This window comes from Antechinus flavipes, chromosome 4 (assembly GCF_016432865.1).
Source record: "Antechinus flavipes isolate AdamAnt ecotype Samford, QLD, Australia chromosome 4, AdamAnt_v2, whole genome shotgun sequence".
NCBI classification, from domain to species: Eukaryota; Metazoa; Chordata; class Mammalia; order Dasyuromorphia; family Dasyuridae; genus Antechinus; species Antechinus flavipes.
Genome location: NC_067401.1, coordinates 33,903,145 through 33,926,380, shown reverse-complemented (window position 1 = coordinate 33,926,380; position 23,236 = coordinate 33,903,145). Strand labels below are relative to the sequence as shown.

The following is a 23,236-nucleotide window of genomic DNA, read 5'->3' as shown; positions in this document are numbered from 1 at the left end:
TTTGTTGATTGTCTTGACTTCAAGAAGTAATAGAGATATGTTAATAATACAAGTTAAACTTTCAGATATGTCATGCATACTTTTTTTCCCTCTTTGGAAAGTTGGTTGTTAAACATTTACTAGCTCACCCTTAGATGGCCAAGATGCCTTAATGATCTAGCCCTCCAATTTAAGGAGGAGGAAGCGAAATCCTGGAGAAGGAATATGATTTGCCCAAAGTCACAGAGTTAAGGCCAGATCTGGAACTGAAACCTTATCTATTCATTCAACCTTCAAATGCTTAATGGTTTTTGATGGTTTACTTAATGTTCTGTGTGGGATGCTACCTTCTGGAAGCCTGAGGAGACATAGTGGGTGACCTGGCCTTCCCCTTGGAGTGCATTAACTGGCCTTGCCTCATTGAGACTGCAGCAGCATACCTACTTAAGGATATCTACTCAATGGGGGACCTCGTTCCTGCACAGTTTAATAGCCTGCACTGCCCATTAATTTGTTCCTGGGTGCAACCCCAGAGGCAAAAGCTTTATTGATTATTGATGATTTTTTAATTGGCCAGCCAACCTTATAGAGCAGCACACAACTATCTAGCCTTTGACAGCACACTCCACTAATGAGACCAGACTTTCTGCTAAAAGGTAGCATACAGAGCTTAGAGGGGCTTCAGAGAAGAGCTACTAAGATAGTTAAGGAGTTGGGAAATAAGACATTATTAGCCCTAGTTTCCCATCAATTTCCTGAGGTAGGAGAGACCAAATCATATTAGGAAATTGGGGAAAGAAGGAAAAAAGAAAAAAGAAGGAAGGAAGGAAAGAAACGAAGGAAGGGAAGGAAGGAAAAACAAAGGAAGGAAGGAGGAAAGGAAAGGAAGGAAGAAAGCATTTATTAAGCAGCTTATTAAGCTGTATTGATTATTGATGATATTGACTCCAGGTCCTGCTCTATGTGTCATGGCAGTCCCCCCTCCAGCTGCTGCTAGCAGAGGGCACTTGGCTAAGTTTGCCAGGGTGACCATTTTTCTGTTCTATGCCATCAGATAAATTATATTTCTTCTCTGGGTCCTATACTGCCACCAGTTCTGCTCTCTTTGTGGTCACGATGCTTAATTCCCCTAGACTTTTTCCTCTGCACTTGAGCCCTCACAATGTGCAATCCCATATGTATACATTTGGTCAGCTAGCCATTGAAGGTCCAGAGTGGGTCAGCAACTACATAAATAAGAGAAAAGGCTACTAATGACTTTCACTACTCTATTAGTTCATGAATCCACTCTCCCCTCCCTGACTCCTAGCCAACCACTTGGCTGGCTTTGTCACTTGGCTGGCTCCCCTCCTCCTGGGTTTACCTGATGGCTGACATCTGACTACTAGCTACTACCTCCTAATTCTCCTTCTGATGACCCAGCACTGAGTTTCCCTCCAACTTTGCCATGGATCAGGAAGCTACTCATTCCTTTGTCCAAGCAGAAATACTCAGATACTTTCTTAGAGAAAGCACGGGGGAGTGGAAGAGAAAACAGGGGGCACTGGAAATCTCCCTGGGATAAGGTACTAACATTCTCTACAGGTTCCTTTAGCCTTGTAATGTCTCTGAGAAATAGAATAGCTGTGATAAAAAGTAGCTTGCATTAGCATTTCTTCTAGGTCTACAGTTATCTAGGATATATAGGAGAATCTAATAGAAAATGATGCTGGTTTACCATTGATAAAGCAGTGTGCTGTGGTGATGGGTGAGGGGAAGGATATCACAGGGCATGGGCAGAAGCTAGGTGAGATTTTAGACAGGGCTAGATAGCTAGATAGAGTGTCCTTATGTGATTCCTTCATGGCTGTCCTTCCCCTGGGAATCACGTCAAGGGAACTGTGATATGTCTACCCCTGAGATGATGTGTGTGCCTCTGGCCATTTTGTCCAATAAAAACCATTTCCCAGGGACCTCAAGGTTTCCACTTCCTACAAGTAAGACACCATGGCTGCAGTCATCAGAGGAACGAGGGCTGCTAAGGCTTCTACTGACAGGTACAGGTTAAAATCAGTGCTCTAAAATACGGGTCTAGCATAAATGTAAGAGTGGCACATTTTCAATGAAAAACCATAAATGGCCTTTCTGCTTGAGCTGCAGTGTAATGGATCACATCCGTTTTTCATTTGGGGTCAATACAAAAGGGCACCACACCCAAGTTTTATATGTCCCTGGTCTTTTATGGTCCAAATGGTAAATGGCTAAATAATGAAGTGGTGTTTACTTGATCAACACGGGGATGAAATGCTTGAGAAATCACGTTCGCAAAACCTGCACCATCAGCTTTTCTATGATTATAAATTCAGTCTGGTGTCAGGGAAAGAGAAAAGCTGAATGTGCCCCTGAGGACAATTGGCTGAGAGATGCTAGCCCTCTGAAGGAACTGTGGGGAAAAGCTTAAGGAGCAGCTCCCAAGGCAATTTATTTCCTTTAAATGTCGTTGCCTCTACTATGGGATGGGCAGCTTTCCACGGTAGATTTGGATCTCTAAGGGAGGAGAAGCTGTCACTTCCTTCTCCCTTCAGTGTCCCTTCTTCCAATTTCCTGAACTGATGGCTAAAGGCAATCCAAGTGATGTCCATCCTGTACAATTACCAGCTAACTCCTAAAATTATTAACTTTTGTCCTGCAAAATTCTAATTCCTTCCTTCTCCTTTCTTAGCGTGAATGGGTACCTCATTTAAAACAGCAGAGATAGTAGAAGAGCTCCTGATAACCATGTCCAAAGGGCTATAAAACTGAGCTTACCCATTGATCTGGCAATACCATTGCTAAGTCTTTATCTCAAAGATATCCAAAAATGGGGAAAGGATTATTTGTACAAAAACATTTATAGTCACCCTTTTTGTGGTGGCTAAGAATTGGAAATCAAAGAGATGTCCATCGATTGGGGAATGGCTAAACAAATAGTGGCATGATTTAATGTTGTGCTATAACAAATGAAAAGCAGGATGATTTCAGGAAAAACTTGGAAAGACTTACATAGACTGATGCATAGTGAAGTGAAGAAAACAAAGAGAACATTGTACACGATAACAGAAATATTATTTGATGAGGAATTGTGAATGATTTAGCTTTTCTCAGCAAAACAATGATCCAATTCTTTTTGTACAGCAAAATAACTGTTTGGACATTATACATATATTGTATTTGACTTATACTTTAACATATTTAACATGTATTGGTCAACCTGCCATCTGGGGGAGGGGGTGGGGGAAAGGAGGAGAAAAGTTGCGACAAAAGGTTTTGCAACTGTCAAGGCTGAAAACTTACCCATGCATATATCTTGTAAATTAAAAGCTATATAATAATTTTTAAAAACCAATGATCCAAGACAATCCCAAAGGACTAATGAAGAAGTATACTATCCACTTCCAGAGAAAGAACTGATTGACTGAATACAAAGTGAAGCATGCAATTTTTCATTTTCTTTCATTTTTTTCTCTTATTCATGTCTTTTTTTTAATTAGTATATCTTTTTATTTACAAAACATATGCATGGGTAATTTTTTCAACATTTACCCTTGCAAAACCTTCTGTTCCAAATTTTCCCCTCTTTCCCCCCACTCCTTCCCCTAGATGGCAGGTAGTCCAATACATGTTAAATATGTTAAATTATGTTAAATCCAATATATGTATACACATTTATACAGTTATCTTGCTGCACAAGAAAAATGGGATCTAGAAAGAAAAAAACATCTGAGAAGGAAAACAAAAATGCAAGCAAACAATAAGAGAAAGAGTGAAAATGCTATGTTGTGGTCCACATTCAGTTCCCATAGTCCTCTCTCTGGGTGTAGATGGCTCTCTTCATTACTGGAATTGGAACTGGTTTGTTTTTCATGTCTTCTTGTACAAAATGGCTAATGTGGAAGTGTTTTACATAGTTGTATATGTATAATCTATATATGTGATTGCTTACCATTTCAGGGATTGGGAGAATAGAATTTGGATCACAAAATTTTAAATAAAAAATGCCTATTATAGCTTAAAAATAAAAAAGAAACCCAGGTCCAAACATAGGTCCTTAAACTGGCTCTTTCATCTTTCTTTAGCTGTTCTCCCATTTCTGAGCCTACTATCTATAAGTATTAATTCCCACCCAGCGCTTCAGCTTTGCCACCTTTGGTTTTCCTCTTTGATGGATACTGAGACAATGAGTTAAACTACTACTTTGGCTATTGTTTGTCCCTTATTCTGGAAGAGGGCCATGACATCAGTGATGCGATGCTGTGACATTCCAGTGAGTTGGGTTTATGTGAGGGTGGGCTCTGCAAAATCACCAGCCTCACTTTCTCCTCTGGAGCCATCTTGGCGAGATATAGATCAGGACAAATGAAAAACAACCTGGACACAGTGGAAAGCCTTGGTCTTTTGAAGCGAAGGTCTTTAACAGATGTCAGCTTGACTGACACAAAGTCCATTCAGTGATTAAGGCGAGGTAAGAACTGAGGCAAGGAATGGCCTCTTTTACCTGGTCAATTTTACTTTTGGTCAATGCTTAGATAAAGGAACTAATCTGTAGCAGCAAAGAATTAACATACGAATAGAAAGGAAGCAGAAAATGTAAGCAATGAATCAACCAGACTTGTAAACAGATTGGACAGATCCTGATGGGAGCTATTTAACTACCCAAACGTAGAGCAAGATAAATTAGACAGGAAGAATAAATGCTTATTTCATGGACATTTCCCTTTTTCAAAGCACATTCCAATAACACATAGCTAAGCTTTTTAATGGTAGAAAGCAACAGGTATGGTGTACCTTTCTTTCCACAATAGGTGTAGCTTCCTGGGGATGTCTGTAAATCGAATTTTATAAATTAAATTCTTTCTTCTTCCTATTGACTTATGTTAGCGTTTCAATCCTGCTTAATCTTCATTTCTGTCTAGTCTCTGCAGAGCAAAGGTTTCCAACACTTTCGATATGTTTCCTTTTTCATCTCTGCCCTCCTGTTTTTCAGCCTCTCAGTCAAATAGTTAATGTTTTGTATAGCACAGTCTAAAGTGAGTTTCTATTTAAAGGAAGCTCTAGTGAATCTGTTCAGTTCAGGGCATGTCTGTAATGAGAATATTCCGTCACTACCCTCAATTGATCTGTTTTGTAAATTAAGATTTTTTTTTCAGTAAGATTATCTTTAAGTAGGGCACCTCTGCCAAGAGAATTTAGAACCCTGTTGTTTCTTTGATATCTCTTGATGGCTGCACCAGAGGAGAGTCAGACTGGGTAATATTTCAGAGGTATCTGAAGTGACTAGGACAGCAAATCACAGGCTAATGGTTACTTTAGGGTAAGAATTCAATGTACAATGGATACACTTATTTCTATGCTTTAAGGATTTAGAAAAATAGAATCACAGACTTAGAGTTGAAAGGGACCATAAAGACTATCTAGCTCAGTTCCCTCATTTTACAGATTAGAAATCTGAAGACTAGAGAGATTAACCAATTTTTTTCCAATTTACTACCCACACAGTAAATGACAGAGCTAAGATTTGAATCCAGATCCTCTTATTCTAAACTCAATGCTTTTTCCATGGCATTAAAACTCTTTTGTTTACTCATATGTTCCTACATTTACTACCTTCTTTGAAAAAAAAAAACAGAATGTCATAATGGTCATAGAGTCATAGATTTAAAACAATAAAGGGACTCAGAATTTATTGAATTTAACCTACTCATTTTACATATGAAGAAACTAAGGCCCAGAGATGCTAAGTGACTTCCAAGATCACATAGCTTACAAGTATCCAAAGCAAGATTTGGATCTAGATCTTTCTGACTCCAAGTCAAGTGCCCTATTTCCTATATTATACTACCTCTCAAAAATAAGATAAAAAGGATAATAAAAGAGATATAAGCAAGATACTATTAGTAATAAAAACCTTCTGACCCAAAAATACAGAAATGAAGGATATATAAAAATAAAATATTCCTAACAGAATTTTTTGTGGTAGTAACCATCTAGGAACAAATTTAACTGTCTATTAATTAGGAAACAACCAACCAAATGGTGGTATATTCATGTTTTTAGAGAGGTATTATATCTAAGTAAAAGAATCTGAGAAAGCTTCATTAAAAATGTGGCATTCTCCAAATCCATCTATAAGTACAATTCCAAGTTGACAATAAACTCAAAAATGGATATACTTTTCACAATTATAACTACAAGGAAAATTCTTAATCAAACAAGAGTTTGAAGCAATTGCAAAAAAATGAAATAGCATTAATTACATTAAATTTTAAAGATTTTGCATGAACAAAATCAAGGTAGCTGGAATGCAAATGGAAAATGATGATTATTTGTGTCAAATATCTCTCACTAACACCTGATGGCCAAGATGTAAATACGTAAGCCTAACATTCATTTTAAAATGATAAATGGTTAAAGAATATGAGCAAGTAGTTCTCAAAAAAAAAAAAAAGAATTGCAAACCATTATCAGCCAAATGAAAGACTGTTTCAAATCACTAATGAAGAGAGAGATGCAAATCAAAATAACTGATGTTGAATGACGTGCAGCAAATTTATAAAGATGAGAAATGATGGAAATAGTCAATGTTGTTGAGTCTAGAGTACCAAAAACACTAGCATGCCATTTCTGAAGCTATGACTTGATCTCATCATTCTGGAAAATAATTCAGAATTCTGATTTTTAAGTGACTGATACCCTTTTGCCCAAAATCCAGAAATAAAGAGTTCATATACACCCAAATATTCATAGCTGAACTATCATGGAGAAAAATTAGATGTCCATTAATTGGAAAATAGCTAAACAAAATATGGTACATTAATATAATAGAATGTTCCTGCATTGTAAAAAGTAATGGATATTTGAAAAATTCAGAGAAGCGTGAAAAGACTTATATGAACTGATGTAGAACAGAACTAGGAAAATGACATACATAATGACTATAATAATACAAACAGAAAGAGCACACACATTGAATAATTGATTCTCCCCTAAAAATTGAGACAATTCACTTTTTTCTACTCTTAACTCAAGTGGGAAAAAAATGGATGTAGATGTATTCCATATATTATTGCATATATAATTGATGTGACTTGTTGCTTTTGCTGGATTGCTTTTTTCCTTCTTTTTGAATCCTTATTATAATGTATGGTTTGCTCAGTAGGGAAGAAAGGATATTTTTGGAAATGAAGTTTGTGTAAAGACAAAATATATCAATTAAGATTTAAAAATAGATTATATAGTTGATTGTCCCCTTATTCAGGACACAACTTGGAAAAGGAAAAGCCAAAATCAGAAGGTAGGGAAGGAGTTCAGCAAAAGTGATCATCACCTATGTATGTGACTGAATTTATAGGAATTCCCATTTTAACCAAAATAGCAGCCAAGATTTCTAAATGGGAATAATACATGGGCCCAAATGCAGAAGTGATGGAGTACATGAACTAGATATATACTTATGAATTTTTGAAGACACTACTCCCTACATGATTCAGTAGTTCTTATATAAGGACCCATATAATAAATTACTCTTTGAATTGAGGAGCATCTTTAGATGAATTTGTTTGCTTTTGACAAGCAAAAAAAAACTGTAACTAATTCTATTTGCTTTTTTCATTTTTAGCTATCAAGAAACTTGGGACCAAATTCAACACCCAATAGTAGTGTTGTAGGACTATAGTTCTGAAACAGAAAGGGACCTCAGACACCATCTAGTACAACCCCCTTTTCTTAAATGAGGAAACCGAGGCACAAAAGGGTTAAGTGAGTTATAGGGACCTGAAGCTAGACGAGCCACAGAAACCACTGAGTCTGTCTCCTTTGTTTTAATATGAGGAAACTAAGGTGCATAAAGGTTAAGTGATTTTTCCAATATGGCACAACTAAAACACATCAAAAGTAAACTTTGAACCCAGTTTCTCTTACTTCAGAACCAATCATCTTTCCATTATTTCCATTGAACCTTACGAATATAGATTCAGAAATCTGGAACAATGAGAGACCTCTCACACCATAACTACCTCCTCCATAGCATCTCTAGCCTTATCCAGCTTTGTTCAAGCATCTCCAGTGATGAGGAACTTACAATTACATTCAGGCAAAAATTGACCATTTAGAAAGTTCTTTCTTATATTGAGCCAAAATCTACCACTTTATAATCTTCATGGTGTCTATTGGCCATAGTCCCTTCAGATCAGATGAAATGGATAGCGGGCAGTGGGATGGAAGCATTGCTCCTGGCCCAGATCTTGGGTGGAGGATCTTTCATCTTCCTGGATACATTTCAGCTGGATACATCACACTGATAAGTGTGTTTCTTAAAAGATGAGTTGTCCAAAGCTGAATGTAATACTCCATATATGACCTGACTAGCATTAAATATAGGAAAAACTCCCTTTTTCTAATGCATGTGGTTGGTTGGTTGTTTTTTTTTGGGGGGGGGTTGTTTTGTTTTGTTTTGTTTTAGCTAATGTAGCATCCTGCTGGTTGCTATTGAGCTTATTGTTCACTAAAACCCATAAATCTTTCTCATGTGAAAAAACAAATAATTTTTTGAACTAAAGCTTTTCCATTTGTCCCTCCTGAGTGTTATTTTGTTCATTGTAGTCCTTCACTTCAGCCTTTCAGGATAGTGGTCCATTCAGATGCTGTTGCCCAGGATGTTAGTTTTTCTTCACATCTTTGGGCCATCTGCATTTATGATACATGTGCCATCCATAGCTTGTCCAGGTCTGTAATGAAAATGTTCAACAGAACAGGACAGAAAGTAGCGCATCCCCTACCTGGCCTGGCATCCAGCTACTAAATGTTTATAAAGTCGGTTCTTAATCTTAACAAAATATTTATAAACATCAAACTATGTAGTAAAATGATTTTACTATATAAGCTATCATATAAATATAAATCGGTGGAAAATGTTAGGTTTGAAGTCAAGTGCCTGAATTTGAATCTCAGCTTTGATACTTATGAGCTGTGTAACCCTGGACAAGTCATTTAATGTTTCTGAGCTCCAATTTCCTGATGTGGAATGTATGGATAATAATATCCAAAAACAGGCCACCTCCCCCCCAAGTTTGTTGGGTGAATCAAATGAGAGAAACTATAGAACAAGATGAAGTATGCTTTTTTCACTTTATTTCTTTCTTTTTCTTTTATTTAAGCATTTTTATACAAAATGACCAATGTGGATATCTTTTACATGATTGCATATGTATAACCCATATCTGATTGCTTACTGTCTCCGGGAAGGGGAAGGGAAGAAGAGAAAAGCAGGATAAAATTTGGAACTCATAACTTTTCACTCAGCATCAGTTCATGTAAATCTTTCCTGGCTTTTCTGAAATCAGCCTGTTCATCATCTGTTATAGAACAATTGGATTCCATTATATTTCTTGTGATCATTATCATGTCATTTCATATGGCTATGGAGTTCAGAAAGAGATATTCCTGGGACAAGTCACCATCCTAGGTTTATTCTTGAGTGTTTGATGTGATGAATATTATATAGCTGGTTAAAATAGCTGCCTTTTTGTTACTGAGCAATCCTATTAAGATGTAAGCTCATCTTCTCTAGACGCACTGAAAGCATCTCCAGTAATAGGTTGACAGGGATGATGTGTACCTAAGCCGATTCCCACATTATTTTTATCTCTTCTATGCTTTGTAAACTTTCTATTTCATGTTGCTGAGAGATTATGAGCAGCTGGTAGGGTTGCTGTGTTTGGCAGCTAGGTGGATAGAACATTGGTCCTGAAGTCACAAAGACCTAAATTCAAATCCCACTTTAGACACTAGTTATAGGATACTAGCTTCTTAAACCATGGTTCGAGACTCCACATGGGATCTCATGTAGAGGTCATGAAATTACGATTTATTATCGATTAATATTTGATTTATATCCTTATTTTATATATCTATATAGCCAGAGTCACATAAAAATTTCTCAAGCAAAAAAGGGATGCAAGTGAGGAAAGTTTAAGAAGCCCTGCTTAATCACTGCTCCAGTTTCTTCAACTGTAAAATGGGAATAATAATAGCACCTATGGCCCAGGCTTGTTGTGAGGATCGCATGATCCTCTGTAAAGTATATGTGTAAATATATATATATATATATACATATATATATATATATACATATATATAATATATGTGTAAAATGTATAATATAAAGTATATGTGTAAGATGCATAATATAAAGTATATTGTAAGATGTAGAATATAAAGTATATGTATAAAGTACATAGAATAGCTTAATAAGGGCTTATTCCTTGCCCTAACTCTTTACTGAAAATATTTTTCTTAAGTACGTGTGGATGATTGTGAGCAATAGTTTGGTGAGTGATCATGTCCTGTTTCCAATATAGTGCAATGGTTAGGTTCTCAAAAATATTATGAGGTCTGTATTTGTAGTCTATAGAGAGACTTGTTATCTGTTGATCCTCGAATAAGCTTCTGATGTATAATTTTGTGTGTCTAAAATTCTAGTTACCCAATCATGCCATCTCAGGCATCAAATGAACAAATGTAAAGCATTTTGAAAACTTTCAAACATTGTATAAATACTACAGTGATTATTACTATGATAAACTTGCAGTATTGTCTCCCAATTCTTTGCATAATCCTCATTGGTCACTAGTCCAGACTCCTTAAGGATAATATCTGCTATAATTTCTGGTAGCAACAATCTGGTCCTTTTTTTGCCATCATAAACCCCTCCTTTTCAAAAAAAATCCCCATAATTCAGTCATTTTCTCAGTGTTCCTTTGTTAACATATTGTTGAGTTCATTCACGGGGATGTTGTCCATCAATGGTCTTTCAATTCCACTCTTGGATTGTAGCCATTTCATGGGCTCCATCTGGAGATAAACTACCTCCAATTACATTCAACAAACCCAGTGATGGTTCCCCTTTATCAACCTTTATTATTTCTTATGATAATGACAATGATGTTTCTTTTAAATCATCCCCGCTTTTTTTAATCTGTGATTTCCTATTTGCTGTTACCTTTCGCATGGTACACTGTAGCATGTCCTTTTGGAAAGAGGCAGGAGATAAATACATGCATCAATGTGACTTGCAGTTGCTTCATATGCCGGGCTACTCACCTCCATCTCAAAGGGCTGAGTGTTACGTGGATCAGCCTCAGAGAAGCAGCCAACGTGATTTGAGAGGGTGATTACTTATTCTCCTCTGGAACGTGGAGGGAAGCACCTGGGGCCCTCTCTTAGCTAAAGATGACTAACCGTTCGCATCTGGCACTCTGTGATATTACAAGCACACATGAGAAGGTACACGGCAAATTCCATTTTGTCAGGAAGGCAAGAACCAATTCTGCATTTTGACAAATGAAAGGCGGTGTCTCGTAGAAGAAAAATGATATATGTACATGTTTATTTATATTTATTATATATATGTATATATAATGTATAGGTATATAACTGTGTTGTACATGTGTACAGATACCATATATATGGTATACACATGCAACCATATATATGGCACATATAAGTGTGTATGAATACATACATATATTATTATACATATATTGCAAAAGTTGTCCCTCTTTCCGGCTCACTTCTTGATTTCAGTCAGTGGTCCCTTCTAAAATTTTCCTAGGAGATGTATCCAGTTATAAATGTTAAGAGAGTGCTGAGTAGATTTGCATGTGATTTACATGTATTTAATCTATTCCTCCATAGATTAAGCCACCTATTCTTGGATCATTTTGAAGTTCAATTTTAATTGCTACTACCCTTAGGGAAAATTCTCTGGCTCCTTTTCCCTCTGTCCTTTTCAGCTCCCGCACTCATCACTCATCCAGATCTCCAACTTCATGACACTACAGCCATGAGATGGAGAGAGTGAACCAGGAAATGAGGGGACTCTTCTTTAAAAAGAAAAATACTGGGGATGCTATTTGTGGGTATAGCAATAGGGCCTTGGGGAGGGCAGGACAGAAGCAGGATGGGAAAGAATTCCTAGTGGAAATTGAGCTATCCATTGATGAGCATTTATTAAGAGTTCACAGATGCAGCATTTCTATAACACGATGAGGTTTGCCAAGTGCTTTACAAATATTATTGCATTTCATCCTTAAAATAATTCTGAAAGGGAGATACTATTATTATCCCCATTTTACAGATGAGAAAAGTGAGGCACGCAGCTGGCCAGAGTCTAAGGCTGGATTTCCTGTGCTACATAAAAGTCTGGTATAATTTGTTAAGCACTTGCTGTACTTGAATCTAGGGATACAGAGCCCAAAATGAAACAATCTTTGCCATTAAGAAACTATGATCTTGGAAGCTCATGCCACTGTGCAACCCTGGCCACATCACTTAAGTACTCTCTGCCTCGGTTTCCTCATCTGTAAAATGAGAATAATAATAGCACCTTCTTCCCAAGTTTGTTATGAGAATCCAGTGAGATAATAATTAAACCTGGCACAGGTTTAATTCTTATTATTTATTCAGTTCATGGGTTGGGACAATAAAGAAGGAATCCAAGATCTGAGCTGAGGAACCCAAACTCATTTTTTTCCTTCAAAGACCCCCTCTTATAGTAATGGGTAGTTAGATGATCCTATGGATTGAGTGCTGGATCTGGAGTCAAAAAGCTTCATCTTCCAAAGTTTGAATCTGGCTTTTAATACTTAACAACTGTGTGACTCTGGGCAAGTCTCTTTATTCTGTTTGCCTCAGTTTCCTCCTCTGTAAAATGACTTGGAGAAAGAAATGGCAAACCCCTCCAGTATCTCTGCCAAGAAAACATCCATGACATCTTTAAAGTGATTTGTGCTACAGGTGGAATAAGATTTCTCTTGATCGGGAAGAACAATAGTAGCAGTGGAGGCCCATGATTTTAGGAGCCCCACGGAGTGGCCATTCCCACTCTTCCGCTAAGCGCCAGAAGAACATTTCTCCACTCAACATTTCACACAAATGACAGGCGGAGGCAGTTTTCTGAAAATGTTAACAATGCTGCTGAACGCATCAATAGCACGTGTCCCGGAAATTGTATCCAGATGAAAATGTGATTATAATGGACTGTTAGCAATGCACAGATGGACGCACATTGCTGCAATTCAGAGAAAGGAGGCAGGTTGGGGGATTCTCATCCTTGAACCAAATGAGGTAGCCCATGATGCATCCTTCTGGACTGAACATAAACTCCTAGGTTTGCCATTAAAGGCTATTCCCAACCTGGTCTCTCTCTCTGTCTTTTCAGATGTCTGCCATGTTAATTCTCCACATTCATAGTATGGGCCAGACACTTGTTGCTCCTCAAAGGACATCCCATCTCCCACCTACTGCCTTAATACTGACCAAAATACCCTCCCTCTGGCTCTTCCAAACCCTGGCTTTCCTTCAAGACTGTTCCCAAAAGCTATCTCCTTTAGAAGGCCTTTCCTGGGCCCCCAGCTGCTAATTCCCTCTGATATTACCTGCTATTTGTGTATCTTATCTCTATTTGCTTCTCTGAGATATATTATGAAATATTATATATCTACAAATATTTTTGTGCCTTTGGACGGGTAACTAAATGGTAGAATGGAAAGAATACTGGCTCTGGAGTCAGGAAGACTCATCTTCATGAGTTCAAATCTGGCCCCAGATATTCCTAGCTGTGTCACTTTGGCAAACAGTGACTGTTTGCCTTAGTTTTCTCATCTGCAAAATGAGCTGGAGGAGGAAATGGCCAACTATTCTAGTTTCTCTGTCGAGAAAGTCCCACCAGAAGACGAAAAAGGTGAACTGACTTGCCCACGATCACAGCTAGTAAGTTCTGAGGCTGGATTTGAACTCAGGAAGATGAGTCTTCCCAGCTTCAGATCAAATGCAATCCAATGCTTCCTTAGAATTGATTTTATAGACCTTACCAAAGTTCCACAATGTCAGAGGTGAGATGGAACTTAGGTCTTCTGATTTTAGAAATGGGAAATGTTCACCTTACAATGCCACCTCATTACTTGTTTCCTGCGACGTCTGCTCTGCTTGGAAAGACTGATTCCAAATGGTTCCTTAGTACCTGACATGAGGCCATGGAGGGATCCCAGAGCAGTGGATAAGCCAGAATGTTGACCGATCAAGGAGCTCTCTTAGTTCTGTTTGAGGGTCTTCCTTTTCAGGAGTACCCTGGATATTCTGGGCTCTTCTGCAAACCCTCATGCCCAGAGAGAAGTATAAGGAGACTACTGGTACAGTGGACAGAGCAGTAGGGACAGAGAAGAAAAACCTGAGTTCAAATATAATTTTTTTTTTTGCTGATGCAATTGGGGTTAAGTGACTTGCCCAGGATCACACCTCTAGGAAATGTTAAGTGTCTGAGACCAGATTTGAACTCAGGTCCTCCTGACTTCAGGGCCGGTGCTCTATCCACTGAGCCATCAAACATAACTTCAGACTTACTAGGAGAGTAATATTTTAAACCTCTTTCAGCCTCAGTTTCCTCTTCTGCAAATGGGGATGATAATAACAGCATCTACCTCACAGAGTAATTGTAAAGATCAAATGAGATAATATGTTTGTGCTTTGCAAACTGTAAAGTGCTCTGTAAATGGTCGCTTTTGTTATCAGCATGATCTTTGGTTCCTGAGCCTTCATTACTGTGATGGATCTTACTGTGGTAGATGGGAATGAGAGAGATTGCCAGTGGTTTCCCTAACTTTCAGAGCAACATCAATTACAAGCATTTTCTATATGTAGTTCAAATGACTTTAACCTTTAGCGGTGGAAAGAGAGGTGGTGGGCCGGGGGACGGGAAGGATTTCGCTTTGCAAAAATGAAATGCTCTTTTCCCATTGATTTTCCTGGTAATTGACAGTCCCAACCAATAAGTCTGGGGCCCAAGATGTAATAACAATCATCGTTATCTCCATAAACCCAGGGAGCCAGGGACGCCAGCCAGTTCCCGGTGCCATAAGCACTGTTGGCTGCATAGTCGGAGCAGCCAAAGCCCAGCTGGGGGCAACACATGTCAGCTGTGGGAGAAGCTCAATATGGCCCAAGTCGGCTCAGGTGCTTGGCTCTGGGTAGCAGGAAGAGGAATTGATCAGACGCTGATGGGGATAAAAAGTGTCTGGACCTTGCAGCTGTTTGAGAAACCAGAAGACCAGACCTGAGAAGGGAGAAAAGGGTTAGTTTGAGACAATAAAATTGAGGAAGTTTGGTTCAGAGATTCAAAGTAAGAACAGGATTAGGATAGAGAAAGATCTGGATGTAAGGTAGAGAGAGGCACTAGACTCTATCCCTCTTGGGGCTTTCAATGAGCTCTACTAGACTGGGCCCTGATAATTAAGATATTTTTTAAATCTTATTTTTTATTTTATTTTAATTGTAATTGTTTTAGTTTTATAATTATTTATTCTAATGTAATTATGATTTTTTTTTTGCTGAAGCAATTGGGGTTAAGTGACTTGCCCAGGGTCCCACAGATAGGAAGTGTTAAGTGTCTGAGGCTAGATTTTGAACTCAGATCCTCCTGACTTCAGGGCTCTATCCACTGTGCCACCTAGTTTCCCTCAATTATTTTAATATTTTAGAAATTTTTAAAAACCTTCAACAGATGTGGCCTGACTTGGTGGATAAAGAGCCTAAAGGACCTGAGTTTAGATCCTGTCTCTGAAAAATACTGTTTCACCTGAACAAATAAATCACTTAACCTCTCACTGCCCAGAACAGTTATATTGCCAGATGGAGTTCCACAGACTAATAAAATCATAGATTTTATCCAATCATCATCATCATCATAATATAGCCAACTATTAAAATACATAATAAAATTCCAAATAAGTAAAATATTATGAGCACCCAGTGAGAAATCAGCCACTGTCAATTTACATGAAAGATTCATTCTTGACTAGCATTTTTAAAGTACCTATTATAGCCTATGTTCTAGGGCTACAGAGAAAAAATGAAATATTCCCTGCCTTCAAAGAGCTTATGTTCTAGGGAAGAAATAACACATCCACCCATAGACTAGACACTGGATTTCTGATTTCATTAGTATAAGAAGATCCTGAATAAGGAAATTCTTTTTTACCAATTCAGGTCAGCACCTTCTCTGCAAATTATGGTCTTAGAGAGTTGTTTTAGGTATTGAGAAGTGGAAGTCATTCGTCCAGAGTCACATTCAGTCAGTATGTGTCAAAGGCTAGACCCTAAACTAAAGTCCTTCTGTCTTCAAGGTTAGCTCTTCCACTGCCAAGACTTGCCGTCTCTCATATATCTATGAGTCTGATCATAGAGCAAAAGCTGAAAAGCAACTTAGAGCCTATCCAGGATATCTTTACCATTTTACTGATACCCAACTGCTCTTGGTGACTTGTTCAAGGATATACAAGTAATAATGATCAGCGGTGAGATTTGAACTCAAGTTCTCTGATTCTATCCAGTGTCCTAAGGTACCATGAGGAGTCCTCTACAAAATAGAAAAGAAAACACAAGGTGGTCTCTTGCCAAGTTTAGTGTAAATAGAATGTCTATAAACAAATTCTGTTTGTTTCTATATCACCAGAGAGATTCAATCTTAATTTCTGATTGATCAGTGGGTCATGGATTACATCATTTCTGATTGATCAGTGGGTCATGGTTCACATCATTCATGACCTCAGATATTAAACCCTCCATTAGTAAGGAACCTAGAATCCATTTGTGAAAGGAAAACTCTTTCTGCAATGTAAATGGTGAATTTGTTGGTATTCTCCCCTTTTGTTGTTTCAGGGCACCCGGGGCACATCACAGGGGAGCAATGACTGGCTGGGTGTTTCTTTAATCCTTTTCTGATTTACCAAGACTTGCTGGGTCAGCGGTTCCTTGAGCCCCAGTCAATGCAAAAAGATTTATGTTCAATCGTAGTTTCTGGTGCTGGGTCAGTCTCCACTCTTTTTACTTCCGAAATTAAATGCTCCAGCAGGGCAGAGCATGGGCTGGTCTGTGTCTTCAGAGGAAATAAATCTTGACGTGAGGGAGTTGCTCCCAAGGTACCCGTCCTAACTGGCTCGCCATTGATGCCTCCATTATTCACTGATGATTTCGTTTTTGTTCTAATTGAGCAGGATGTCAGAAAGGAGCCTCTAGAAGCAAACACAATACCATCCTTTGTAGACATGCTTAAATCAACCCACACACTGCAATAAAAACATCAGAATAAAAACCAGCCCCATAAACTGTCTCTGATAGCAACCCCTCCATCTGGGCGAGCCAGATTGAAAGTTTGCACTTGGATCACTCGAGGAAACAAATGAAAAGAGCCTCAGTAGCTTGTCAGAGAGAACAGAAAGGCATGGAAAGCCCCTACAGAGAGACTGTAACTGAGAACCAGATGGCTAAAGGTGGGACAAGCCTTAGAATCCTGCAGTCCGGCCAAACTGGTTTTCTCTCTGGCCCTCACACATCTCCTAGCACCATCTCCTAGCTCCATACCTTTGCCAAGGTCATCCCACGTGCCAGAATGCCCTCCCTCTGCCTTACAGGATCCTTTCTTTACTTCAAGGGAGAACACAAGCACAGCCTTCTACGTAAAGCCTTTTTCTCCCTCCAAGACTACTGGGCGCTTAATCATTACTGTCCAGTCGTTTTTCAGTTGCGTCCAACTCTTCATATCGTCGTTTAAGGTTTTCTTGGTTAAGACACTAGACGGGTTTGCCATTTTCTTCTCCAGCTCCTTTTACAGATGAGGAAACAGGGTTAAGTGACTTTTGCAGGGTCACACAATTAGTAAGTGTCTGAAGCCAGATCTGAACCCTTGGAGATGAGTCTTGCTAGTTCCAGGGCTGGTGCTCTAGCCACTTAGCCACCTAGCTGCCTTGCATTTAACTATTTTTAATTTATTTGTATTTAATCTGTATATACTTATATGTGTTTTTCCTGTGAAAATGTATGCTCTGTGAGAAAAGGGATTCTTGCACTCATTGTATTTGTATCCCTGGCACCTTGCACAGTGGCTGGTGAAAAATAGGCAATTAATAAATGTTTGGTGGTTGGTTGGTTGGTTGATTGACCTAACAAGGCATTTGGCAGAGAAAAAAAGACAGATTCTCAAAGCAATTGAGTGGCTTGCCCATGGTCAATCAATCAGTCAATAAACATTTATTAGGTACCTACTATGTGCCAGGCACTGGGTCTTGTACTGAGATTCAGATCTCCGCAGCTTTGGAATTTACCATGTGAATGGCGTGCACCTAAAGTTTCAGATTGCCAGGGCCAACCTTGAAAACCTGGTTCCCCTGGCCAGGCGGAGACAGATGGCTTCCTGGGCTGTCCCCCAGCTTTCCGGAAGGAGGAAGGAGAGGCAAAAGTAGCTGAAACCAAATATTCCCAGATAAAAATTGACTACCAGAGATGAGAGTTTATATTTCAAAGCCCTTCATATAAAATTATCTCATTCAGTCCTCACATTGACCCTGAGAAATAGGTGAAATTTGTATCATTCCTATTTTACAGATGAGGACAAAGGGATTAAGTAACTTGACTTGCCCAGGATCACAAAGCTATTAAATATTTGAAGAGTGATTTCAACCAAGATCTTATTAATTCCAAGTACAACATTCTAGCCACGATGACAACAGTGACTTATGATAGTCATCTTAAAGTGCTATATAAATGTTCTTATTTTCCTTAGGGCATCTAGATGATAGAATGGAGAGAGGACCCAATCTGGAGTCAGAAAGCCTCATGTTGATGAGTTTAAATCCAGCTTCAGACATTTACTAGCTTTGTGTCTTTGGGCAAGTCATATAACCCTATTTGCCTCAGTTTCTTCATCGATAAAATAAGCTGAAGAAAGAAATGGCAAACCCCTCCAGTATCTTTGTCAAGAAAACCCTAAATTGGGTCACAGAGAGTCAGACACAATTAAACTACTCAAGAACAAATTGTTTTTCTGGGTGGGATGGGGAGAGGAAAAGGGAACAGGCAGGAGAAAAAGAAAGAAATCTCTCATTCAGCTACAAAATGCAGTGTGTGGTCTGGGGGACTTGGAATTAGTAAGATCTAATAGGGCAAGTTACCTAAGCTCTTTCAGCCTCAATTTTCTCATTTGTAATATGGGGCCGGTCATAGCACCTACTTTATGAGGCTATTTTAAGGATCAAATGAAATATTCTCTGGAAAAAAAATTTTAAAGTGAACTCTAGTTATTAGTAAATGCTTATCAATTGACAAAAACCAAAATACAATAAAAAGTGTGTGTGTGTGTGTGTGTGTGTGTGTGTGTGTGTCTGTGTCTGTGTCTGTGAGTAGGCAGTGCAGAGACTGGGACATTTCCAGGACAAGAGCTCAGGGGCCCTGAATCCCTGGCACAAAAGTAGATGTAGACAGGAAGGGCACGTTACATATTTAGAGCAGCAGTTCTCAAAGTTCTGGGACCTAAAGACCATTGGGAGACCCTTTTGCTTTCATGACGTTCATGAAGGCAAGACTATTTTCATAATTATACTAAGACATTTGAAATTTTAATATAGCAAATATCATTTGGGGTAATCCGCATAAACAAAGTTATAACTCCTTATAATTTTAGGCTGTCAATGGGTCCTGAGAACAAAAAAGAAAGTGAGTTGGTTGGCTAAAGCAAAAGATAAATGAAAGCAGAATAAAGAAGGAGAAGGCTTGGCAAGGTAGATTGAAGCTAGACCATGGAAAGCTATCACTGCCCCTCTAAGAAATTTGGACTTTCTTCAAATCAACATGTCTCATGAAATTCTGCTGCCCAGCTTAGAGTCACTCCTTAGGTGTCTTCTGTATATGTCGATGGTTTTAGAATCAGAAAAATCTGTGTTCTAATTCTGGCTATCACTGCCTGGGTGACCCAGGAAACTCACTGAACCTCACTACAAATAGTAATAACTGACATTTCTATAGTACATAAGTATCTATCAGTCAATCAACCAACAAGAATTTTGTAGGAGAAAGAGAGAAAGACAGAGAGACAGGAGACAGAAACAGAGATGATAGTCAAATAGATATGTGGGTAGACAGACAGATAGATAGATAGGTAAATGGACAGATGGATGTGTGGATAGGTAGAAAAACATAGATGGATAGATAGATAGACAGAAAGACAGATGGATTGTGATTAGACAGAAAAACAGATAGATAGATAGATAGATAGATAGATAGATAGATAGATAGATGGATATATGGGTAGATATGTGGATAGGTAGATAAGCAGACAGATAGAAAGGAAGGAAGGAAGAAAAAGAAAGAAAGAAAAAGAAAGAAAGAAAAAGAGAAAGAGAGAGAAAAAGAGAGAGAGAGAGAAAGAAAGAAAGAAAGAAAGAAAGAAAGAAAAAAAAGAAAGAAAGAAAGAAAAAGAAAGAAAGAAAGAGAAAGAGAGAGAAAAAGAGAGAGAGAGAAAGAAAGAAAGAAAGAAAGAAAGAAAGAAAGAAAGAAAGAAAGAAAGAAAGAAAGAAAGAAAGAAAGAAAGAAAGAAAGAAAGAAAGACTACTGTGTGACAGACACTCCAGCTAAGTCCTAGAGATATGAATGCAGAAAATAAAACAATCCATCCCTGTTCACGAGGGCCTTCCATTCTAATTGCAAACACTTGATACACTTTATCTCATTAGAACTTCACCAGGCTATCTGATAGATGTTTTCATCCTCATTTTACAGGTGGAGAAACTGAGACTGAGAGAAGTTAAATAACTCACCTCTGGTCATCCCAGTGTTGCTAGAGATGGAATTTGAACTCTCATGTTTTTCTGACTCCGGCTCCAGCATGAGTTCCATAATACCTCGCACAGACTCAGTCTTCCCACACTAATCAATGTCTACTTCCTTCCTCTCTTCCAGCTCACTTACCTGCCCCCTCCTTGGGGTGAATGCCGATCTTCAGAGATGGGACTCGACTTTTTTCCTGTTTACAGTATCACAGCTTGTAGGATTGACTGTGAAACCCGTTACATTGTGGAAAACTGTAACTGCCGGATGGTTCACATGCCAGGTCAGTGCCATTCTGGTCAGGAGGTCTGAGCTCCAGGAGCCAGGAGGGACAGGGAATGGCTTTCTACTTCCTACTTTCACCTCAACTCTTTTTCTGAACTACTGTACCCCGGCACTAAATTTTTTGCAATGGGTAAAAGTGCTGATCTGGAATCAGGAAGACCTAAATTCAAATCCTATCTCAGATGCTAGGTGTATTACCCAGGTCAAGTATCACCACTTCTGTCTGCCTCAATTTTCCCAATTTTGAAATGGGGATAATAGGAATAAAAACTCTAACGTGCAGGGTTGTGATAAGGATGAGTGAAATAATATTTGTAAAATACCTAGCCCGGTGCCTGGCACATAATGGACTACACAAATTCTTATTCCTTTCCCTGTTGTTGTTCCCAAAGCATGGATTCTTAACTTAGAGTCTGTGAATTTGGTTTTTTTTAATATCTTAAATACTTTATTTCAACTTAATTGATTTCCTTGGGAATCTTATGTATTTTCTCTTATGCATTTAAAAGTATTCTTTTGAGAAGAGATCCAGAGGCATCATTAGACTTCCAAAGGGACAAGGGACAATAAAAGTTAAAACCCAACCTTAAATCATGATAGGAATATGATTTATTATTAGAAACCATATTCCATCTTCTTCAGTACTCACAGGCGGTGCAAATTAAGAAAGGTCTCTTCTCTGAATGGTAGGTCCTATGCTGGAGAAAAAATCACATGCAAGTTCCTGAGTTGCTTTATCACTGTTTTCTGTCCATGCAGGGGATGCCCCTTTCTGTACCCCAGAGCAGCACAAGGAGTGTGCGGAGCCAGCCTTAGGTCAGTACTCTTGACTATTTCTCTCAGAGGAAGGGAACAGGAAATTCCCCTTCTTTTGGAACAGTGGGAAAATACCAGGAATGATGGTTCTGAGCGTCTGGGCTTGCCATGAGATGTGTCTGATAGAAACAAATTAATGAGAAAAGGGAGGGAAGGAATGGGAAAAGGCCAGGACATGTAATGAAGATGAAGAAAGAGGAAAGAGTTAATGAATAGAGAGAGATTAGGGATAGAGGTGATAGTGAGTGGAGAGAGGTGGTGAAAGATGGACAGAAATTCAGATGTTGGAGAGAGAAAAGTGCAGAAAAACTCATCAGATGAGAGAAAGCCAAGAGGTAGTGAAGAGAGGGGGAAAAAATGCCCAGAAAAGAGAGAAGTCCAGGAGCCAGGTGATGGAGAGAGAATGGGAAGTGGAGAAAACTCAGTGAATGGTGAGAAGTCCATGAGCTAGACATGAGGAGCAGGAAGTAGATACCCAAAGGGCCAATTGATGGAGAGAGAATGGGAAATAGAAATAGAGAGGATTAAAAGATGAAAAGATAGAAAGAAATGGTGGTCAGAAGATGTGGAAAGAGCCAGGAGAGAAAAGATAGTGAACTAAGAAAGTTAGTAAATAGGAAATAGAAAGAGGAAGGGCTAGAATATGGAAAGAAAATGAAAAACAAAGTGAGGATCAAAAGATGATGAGAGAGAGAGCCAAGGGATTGAGAGAAGATGAAGAATGAAGTTAGGATGAGGAACAAGGGAAGATGGGAAGTAGAAAGAGGTAATGGAGAATAATTGGTTCCCTTTATAATCCTCTGCATTTTCTTTTTATGCATTCTTTTGAAGAAGTCCATAGATTTCACTAGATTTTCAAAGAGATCCAGGGGACATTACACATTAAGAACCCTGCCCTAAAAGGAGTACTAGGGTGAGAATAGGAGTGGAGAGATACTTGGGAGTTAGGAGAAGAAAAATACAGATTTGGAAAATAGAAAGAAAGCTAAGAGATGGGAAGAACCCAGGAGAAGGAGAGAGGTCCAATGGGAGAGGACAAACTAAGAAGTTGGGGAGTAAAGAGAGAAGTGAGAAACTGAAAAAGATCTGGGGAAAAAACCATTCTGAGTCACAAGCTTTACTGATGTCAGGTAGGGTCACCTTCAGACATGAAAGATGGCCCATTACGAAGAAGTCGAGTCTGCTTTTTACATGATTGATTTAACACAAAGAGGACTCCATTCCAGTTATCTTACGTGAGCTAAGGTCCCATGGCCCAAAACCTTGGCCTTCCTGGCACACATCCAGGCCCCAGAAAAGGCAGGAATAATGATGATCATTCCTGGAGGGCCTGCTGGGAGAAATAATGAGCAGTCCATCTAAGGCCCTGAATTTCTCTCCTCTCCCAAACAGTCTTGCCCAGCACTTCACAAAGTGGTTTCCAAACACATGAACAGAGAGAATTTTTAAGCAATGTCTAACTCTTTTTAGCGGCTTCAGAGGAGACTTC

General features: G+C 38.7%; 1 protein-coding gene across 1 annotated transcript in view; it reads left to right on the top strand.

Annotated features, from left to right (window-relative positions):
* Positions 1 to 23,236, top strand: part of ASIC2 (acid sensing ion channel subunit 2) — a 337,372-nt gene that overhangs the window by 294,558 nt on the left and 19,578 nt on the right. The window contains exons 4-5 of the mRNA XM_051992410.1: positions 20,779 to 20,929; positions 21,691 to 21,747. Of these exons, the coding sequence (XP_051848370.1) occupies positions 20,779 to 20,929; positions 21,691 to 21,747 (208 nt within the window). The remainder of the gene's footprint in view (positions 1 to 20,778; positions 20,930 to 21,690; positions 21,748 to 23,236) is intronic.